The sequence below is a fragment of the Arachis ipaensis genome, chromosome B5, assembly GCF_059453495.1.
Source record: "Arachis ipaensis isolate K30076 ecotype BB chromosome B5, ASM5945349v1, whole genome shotgun sequence".
Classification (NCBI taxonomy): domain Eukaryota; kingdom Viridiplantae; phylum Streptophyta; class Magnoliopsida; order Fabales; family Fabaceae; genus Arachis; species Arachis ipaensis.
In genome coordinates this window covers 140,539,546-140,548,079 of record NC_142440.1, presented here as the reverse complement: position 1 = coordinate 140,548,079, position 8,534 = coordinate 140,539,546, and the positions used below count along the sequence as shown (strand labels likewise).

The following is an 8,534-nucleotide window of genomic DNA, read 5'->3' as shown; positions in this document are numbered from 1 at the left end:
TTACCCCTTGAGTTTGGCCAACTGGAGTTCTAGGAGGCACGGAGGATTCCGGACATTTTTTCCTTCAGCAGCTCGGTTAGAAGGCTCTTCCAGAGCTTTACATATTTTGATTTCGTAAGAAGGTAGGGTTTTGGTAAATTTTCACCGGTTAAACTGGTATTTGATAAGTGAATGTTGGTTTGATTGATTGTTATTGAGTTTGATTGAATTTTATGTTGAATTTGGTTGAATTATTCTTATTTTTGAGATTATGGTTTGGCCTCAGTGGATTCAACTTAGAACCGAACTGTTTTGAGTGATTTTTGGGGCTGTTTTATGTGAAAATACAGAAAAATATTAGTGAGGTGTGATGGCCGAGAGGTTAAATTAAAAGTTACGAAGAAGCGGTAACCGAAAAACTCAAAAAACAGATTAAATTATAAGTAATATTTTGAAAGGAAAGGGCTAAAGATTTCGGTTTTAGTATAAGAGGAAGACTAGTATTTAAACTTTATTTTTGAAGGATAACATTGTTTTTTTGAATAAAAACCGAGGTACAATTTGTAATTATATAAGTTTTTGGCTATTTTTGGTAATAAGTAAAGTTCAGGGTTATTTTTTTAAATTTGAAAATAAGTGAGGGTTCAAATATAATTTTATAAATATTAAGTTTAAAAATAGAATATTAAAAAGTTCGTGATTTAGAAAGTAATTAATAAAAGTTTAAAGATAAGGTTTTATAAACTAAGTCTTTAAGAAAAGATATATGTATTATTTATTTACCATTTAAAATATCTTATTTATATTATTGTTATTATTATTTTATTTTTAAGAATATTATCTAGTAAAGACATTATTAATATTATCATAAGTCAGAGAAAAGCAACAGAGTGATCTTAAAAGCTTTAGAGATCGCAGACTTAATTAAAGTACTTTATGATTCTTTTTCATAAGACTTTAAAAGCTTTAGAGATCGCAGACTTAATTAAAGTACTTTATGATTCTTTTTCACAAGACTTTAGGGAATGGCGTTGGAAGAGTGTGAAGTTGAATTAAAATAAAGAATTAAAAGATTGAAGAAAAGAAGAGAGAAAGAACAGAGGTAAGGAAATAAAAGAGAAAGATGAGAAAGAAAAGAAAAAAGAACAACAAGAGAAGAATATATTAAGTAAAAGGATCTCTACCACAGAAGAGCAGAGAGCAGTGATTGAAAGATTTTAATGAATATCTATCACAATAGAGCAGATAGAAAAGAAAATATTAATTAAAGGAATCTCTGCCATAGTAGAGTAGAGAGCAAAGATTAAAAAGAAATTGAGTGCTGTTGGGCCTTAGTGCCAAGTGTCTAATGAGGACGGCGATGCGTAACGCTCACTTGACAATATAAGGACATCTCAGTGAGGACGGCGATGCATAACACTCATTGGAGACTGAAAGGAAGGTTTCCCATGAGGACAGCGATACGTAAAGGAGGGCAGTACAAAGTGCTTATCTCAGGACCAGTGTCGGGAATCGGGCAACAAATTGACACATGAGCTCATGGCGTGTGTAGGACTAGACATGCATCATGATTGTTTGCGCATATTTTCTACGAATTCTATTTTCTGTGATTGTGTATGTGTTATGTTTGTTTCTCTTTATGTTCTTTAGTTATTACGTTGTTGCCTGTTTTGGTTGTTGCTACTGACTGGGTAGGTATTAAAGCGAACTTAACTTATAACCCTGACCCTACTAAGAACTCTCCAGTTCTTATCCCTTCCTTCCTTCCCCATCAGATGTGATCGAGATTTTCTCCTCCGACGACAGTTGATGCTGGAGAGTTGAGTATGTGACTTTTTGGGAGTTTTTTTAGTGATAGCCTAGCTTTTATATTTAATCTCTCACTTTTGGTTAGACTCATTGAGAGAATAAGATGTATATAGTTGACTAGGCTAGTTTTCGGGCGCCAGCTTAGGGGCTTCCTATATGGACCAAGGCCCGGAGTGTTGATCATGTATATAGTAACAAGATGTGAAGGGTTGTATGCTAACTTAAAACCCGTATGACAATATATGTATGATGTATATTATCTCTCTCTCTCTGATGTTTGTGTTATTTTATTGTACTTACTAATTTATTTTAGTTTTTCGAAAATTTGATTCGCGCGCTAACACGATTACAGGCTTAATAATAAATATTTAGTTAATTGTTTTTTATGAGCACGTTGGTGACACTCGGTTTTCAGTATGATCATGACGTACTGGGAATTGGGTCGTTACAATTGGTTGTGTCTCTTGGGTTGTGGTTACTTTCTTATGGTTTTGTCGGAATAAATTTTTTTTGAGAATATTGTTTTCCTTGCTTTAGTGGCCTTAAATCAAATTAAAGCCCGTAGAGATACAATCCTTAGTATTGAAGCTTATCGGTGCTGCCCAAAAACCTTCTCTCCAGCTTCTCAGAGTTGATTTGGTGGAGACTTTCCCAAGAAAGTATGCTTAAGCTTAATGTTGATAGATATTTCTTGGGACATGGCAATAGCACATCTTGTGGGGGCATTTTCAGAGATCATATATTGGAAGGCGCATCTTGTCATTGCCAATAGTTATCAAAGTCTTATTGTGGAATCACTCTCTTGCTGGCCTCCAGTTTGTGAAAGACAAATGTCCTAATAATCATCTTTGTGCCTCTCTTGTTGATGATATTCGAATCCAGTCTGAAAGAATTCCTCACATTAGTTGCTCTTATGTGCTCAAAAAAGTCAATTTGGTTGCTGACATTCTTGTGAAAAAAGGTCAATCACAACCTTTTAGAATACACATTTTTTATGTGGCACCTCCTGACGTTAAGTTTGCTATAGACTTTGATTGTATAGGCACCCTCTGTTCGAGGAATTTTTTATTTGCTCATTTCTTTGAATTTTTTTAAATAACATAAATAAATATTATAATGACTGATATGTGTATTTTGTCGAGTATTTTACGTTTTTTCACATTTAGTCTTATCTCATTTACCGTGTAAACGAGATAAGTACAGTCATATCTCGTTTACACTGTAAACAAGATAAGGCATGCACACCTCTTCAAGTATCACGTTTATAAATGCATTGTGATACATACCTTATCTCGTTTACACTATAAACGAGATATGACCATACTTATCTCGTTTACACAATAAATGAGATATGACCATACTTATCTCGTTTATACTATAAACGAGATAAGAGTAAACCCAGGTCATTGACACAGTAAACGAGATATAATATGACAAACATTAACCATCTATAAAAGAACCAGCAAACCATTGGTATTCTTCACAAAATTATCAATTCTTCCTTCTCTTCCCTTTTTCTTCATAGAGCTTTAGAAAAATGTCTAGTGACAGTATTTTTTTATTGTGATGGTTTATCCCAACTGTTAGATGAGAAACAGTAATAACGGGATGATATTTGAGTGAGAGAGTCCGGCGCTATTCCGAAGTCGAAGAGCAGATTCATTGTCGGAGCTGAAGAGTATGATATAGACGCACGTCGGTGGTGCAGAGACAAAAGAGGTTGGTCGAGTTGGGTATAGGATGCTAGCATCGATGAGGAATAGGGTGTTTTGATTTTGTTTGTTTTGGCTCGATGGTGATGAGCATGTGCGCTATGTTTGATGTGTATGGGAGAATTATGGTTGAACAAGTGATGGAGCTTTTAGTGGAGGTTCGTGACGTTAGTGTATTGTCGGAAGGTGGCTAGATTGCTGGTTGCTGGCATCTGCCAATTCCTGAGCCAGGTCATCTTGATGCTGAATAACTCATTCCTCTACGTACCCTGCTGCACTGGAAGAGGCGGTCTTTCACCTATGAGCTTCTCCATGTACTCCCATGTCGGCCGCTAGTGCCAAGTCTGGAAGTCACGCAGGCACCCACTCACTGGTTTTCCATCTGTACATAACCCAAGGTGGTACACAACATCCTATAGGGTAATGGTGCACTCACCCCATGGCAGGTGAAAAGTGTGGGTCTCCAGATGTCATCGCTCCACAAATGCAGTGATCAGGGAGTTGTCAAAGACAAAGTCCCTGAGCTACACCATGTCGCCAAACCCAACTTCCCTCAGGTAAGGGACGATGGCATCTGGGGGTGCAAGTGTGTGACTAACTCGCCTAGACAATAAAAGGTGAGGCCTTTGTTTTAAGGTAAAAAGTTTATAAATATAAAACTTTAAACTAACTTCTCTACCATGTTCAAAGCTATTCTAAAAAAATATAATATGCAACTCAAATAACCATTAGATAACCAGCAGCAAAAACAGTACTTAAAATTCCTATTTGCCAACTAACATACTTATCAAAAGTTCACTATGAGTAAACTTAACTACTGCAAACAAAGTTGTCAACAAGCATTCCCTATGAATAAAAAGTTCACTATGAATAAACTTAACTACTTATAAACGTTTAAATCCCTATTTGTTAACTAGCAAACTCTGTGTTACCTAAATATCGTTCAGTCTATTCCGTCTATTCACTAGTTAAATCGCAATAAATTATTAATTCGAACGATAAACGATAACACCAACATCAAAGTCAATGACTCCCGCAATGTGCCAGTACGCGTCCAGCCAATTGATGTCAGGATTGCATGCCATAACGTTCCGAAAACTCAAAAAGATCAATAAATTGGCCTAAGGATAGAGAGAAATGTGAGAAATTTGGGTCAATAGTGGGGTCAGGCAGTCTGTCAACGAGTTGTATTTATAGGCCCCAACATTCCTTATTTTGTTTATAGTGTAAACGAGATAAGGCACGTATCACAATGCATTTATAAACGTGATACGTGAAAAGGTGTGCGTGTCTTATCTCGTTACAGTATAAACGAGATATGGCCATACTTATCTCATTTATACGGTAAACGAGATAAGGCTAAATGTGAAAAAACATAAATACTTTACAAAATACACATACCAGTAATTATAATATTTATTTTATTTATTTAAAAAAAATATCTATTTCTTTTGCTCTCTTTAGGGTTTTTTACCCTCTTTGTTCACAAAAATAAAACAAGCTATCTACTGAATCATGCTTCTGAAGCAAATTAATTATTCAAATTCAATTTAAGGTTTAGGATTGTTTAATGCTTTTTCAAATTTAGAAATCAGTCGATTGACTTTTATTACTTAAGAATTTTTTTGTATAATTACATTTTAACAAATGTTAGATAATAATAAAATTATTAAATTATATTTAAATTTATTAATTATCGAAACTCAATTTAAGACACTGTATATATATAATTACATAATATTATATTAATAAAATAACTATTTTTTATATTTATTATACAAATGATTATAAAAAAATTAAATAATTATATAAATATTTTACATTATAAATAATTTAAAATGAAATTCTTATATTATTTACAAATATAATTTCTAAGATGTTATAAAGAAAAACACGGATTAGAAAAACAAGTTAATTAGTCCGTTTTAATGACCTAAGTGTCTCCAACTGCTCTGCTAGGGCAAACTAGTGCTCATTGAGCCGCTAACAAATTGAATCCAAATCCTGATCAAAATTTGTGTGTAACACCCAATATGGATTAAGATAAGAAGCTGCTGGAAGGAGGAAACAACCAAAACAGAATGGATAGTGATGAGGAGGCAGAGGAGGTAGTGGTTTTAGAGGAGGCAGACATTGAAAAAGGTGTAAAGGCATGCTCCAAAAGTTTGATAGGAAGAATTATTGCTGATAAATCCTTCTCTTCAGGAACTTTGACTAATGCTTTGAATGTTATTTAGGGGAGGCCAGAGGGGTTTAGGATTGCTGAAAAAGGAAAGAATCAATTCCAATTTTTCTTCAACAATGAACTGGATATGCTGAGAATAAAAAAGGGATCACCTTGGTTATTCAAGGATTACATCCTTCATGTTAAACACTGGAAGGAGGCTGATCAAACAGAGGAGACTCTGATTTGCAGGTTCCCAGTATGGATGCAATTTTGGGGTTTACCTAAGAGCTTTAAAACTATGGAGGTGGGGAGAAAACTTGGAGAAGTGTTGGAAGGCAAAGAGTCGAGAATATTAAAAGCAAAGATAGAAATAGAGATCACCTCAAAATAATGGGGCCAAATCAGCAGAATGTTGAAGTGTGACTAAGGTATGAACGCTTAGGAACATTTTGAACTTATTATGCAAGGCTGGGGCATGATGCGAAACATTTCCAAGTGCTGATAGGTGATTCTAAAGATGGTAATACAAAATAGGACCGTGTTGGAGAATGGGTGAGGGCAGATCAAGTCGGGAAGAGGGTAGTCAACATAGAGGAAGATCAAAATCACGCAACAGACTCAACCAACAATGCCAAAAATTCGAATAGAAAAAAGCCAGAGCCAGCTTGACTTGTCAATTACTTCTCAAATCTCTCAGTGAGTGAAAATAGAAATAAGGGAGAGCAAGAAAAATATGGAAATAACCAGCCAGAAAAAACAGAGAGCATGAGGATGGAGGATAATGCAGGGGGAGTCGATCCAATAATTGAGGTAGCAGATTCTCAAATGATTTTCACTGATATAATCATGCCAATAAAGATGGAGATAAATAGAAGCAAGGAGGAAGTGCAGCCAGAGTGTCCTAACACTAAGAAAAACTTGAAAAAAATGGCAAGGAGAAAAGTCGATGAATACGCTCAGATCACAAGTGCAAAACGTGCCAATGATAATAAAGAAAATGATGTTGAACTAAAGAGAATCTATGTGGAGATGAATCAACTGAATGTCACTAAGGTGGAGGATGCCAGCCATCAAATGGCATCCAAAGAGCCATAAGACTACTAATATGGAATTGTTAGGGTTTGGGAAGACCCCTGACAATCCATAACCTTAAAGGGATTAATAAATCACACTCCCCCGAGATTATTTTTTTAAGTGAAAGCAAAAAGCAATCTCGACAAGTAGAGTCAAAGATGAGAGACTGTGGTTTGACAATGTGGCATATAGTGGATCCAAATGGAAGGGCTGATGGCTTGATTTTAGCATGGAGGGAAGGAATTGACGTTGATATTGTGGAGGCAGAAGAATTCTATATAGCAGCAAGGGTCAAAGATAATTGCTTGGGAGAGTGCTGGTTATTCATTGGTGTGCATTTGAGCCACAATGATCAACTTAGGAGCGTACAATACAACACTATTTCAACAATGATCCAACAACATTGTGGGAGAGTTGTCGTTGCTGGGGATTTCAATGCAATAGCCAGTCCTAATGAAAAGGAGGGAGGAGGTGAAAAATACCCAACATCTATTGCAAATTTTAATTATTTTATTGGGGAAAATATGCTGGTAGATCTTGAAATGGTTGGTAGAAGGTACACTTGGAGTAATCGGAGGAGTGGGGAGGAGCTAATCCAGGAGAGATTAGATAGATTCCTAGCATCAGAGGAATGGATGCAGCTGTATGCAAATCCAATGGTGCTTCGACTCTCAAAAATGGGCTCAGATCATGCTCCTTTACTACTGGACTCCCATCTTCAGACTGAGAGATCAAAATCCATATTTAAATTTCAAGATCGGTGGTGTGATTTGGAGAAAGTTAGACACTTAATAGCAGATGCTTAGAAGACTTCTTTTGAGGGTTCGGCTATGTATATAGTGGCTGAAAAAATCAAATTATGTCAGCACAAACTTTTTTAATGGCAACAAAGCAGCAACTCCAATTCTAAAAAATCCATTGACCAACTAACTACTGCTTTAGAAGGGCTTCGAGCAATAGGTGTTCAGGGAGGTACTGAGTTGCTTGAGTTAGAACAAAAGTTAGAGGAAGCTGTGCTTAATGAAGAACGTTACTGGAAAGAAAAATCCAGGATTAAATGGCTCAAGGAAGGCGATAGAAATACCACCTTTTTTCACCAAAAATTCAGATGCCGAACCAGAAGAAATAAGATATGGAGATTAATTGGCCCGAATGGAGAGACAACTTCCACCCATCAAGGGATAGCAGCCATAGCAGAAGAATATTTTCGAGGGATTTTCACTTCTTCAGACCAAGCAGACCCATAACCTTATTTTGAGGACTTTGAGCCTAAGGTTACAGCTCTCATGAACCGAAGGCTTCAAAGACTTGTATCTATTGAAGAGGTGAAACGTGCCACCTTTAGTGTTCCCCTTCAGAGTGTTTCGGGAGATGATGGTATGACAGCCAGATTTTTTCAGAGGTATTAGGACATTGTCGAAGCGGATATTTATAGGGTTGTTCGTAGCTTTTTTGGAGGAGAAAGGATTCCAAAGAGGTTTAATCACACTCAAATTTGTCTGATCCCCAAAACCGTTGATGCTAGCTACATGAGTCAGGTAAGGTCGATTAGCCTATCTACAGTTATGTATAGGATTATCTCGAAAGTGTTGGTCCATAGACTACAAGGGTATATGCATTCCTTAGTGAGTCCTAATCAAAGTGCTTTTATTAAAGGACGTTTGATTTCTGACAACATTCTTATAGCACATGAATGTATGCACTATCTAAAAACTAAAAGGACAGGTTTTGAGTCTGAAATGGCTATCAAATTAGACATGAGTAAAGTATATGACAGAGTTGAATGGAGGTTT

General features: G+C 36.0%; 1 protein-coding gene across 1 annotated transcript; it reads left to right on the top strand.

The window, feature by feature from the left end:
- Positions 1-6,899: 6,899 nt before the first annotated feature.
- On the top strand, positions 6,900-7,547 carry LOC148565979 (uncharacterized). Its single transcript, XM_088487324.1, has one exon. It carries the CDS (start codon positions 6,900-6,902, stop codon positions 7,545-7,547), a length of 648 nt encoding a protein of 215 aa, XP_088343450.1.
- The last annotated feature ends 987 nt before the right edge of the window (positions 7,548-8,534 follow it).

Bases quoted from the DNA above. Each gene is read 5' to 3' on its own strand.
- LOC148565979 (XM_088487324.1), top strand. From the start codon at position 6,900: ATGAGAGACTGTGGTTTGACAATGTGGCATATAGTGGATCCAAATGGA.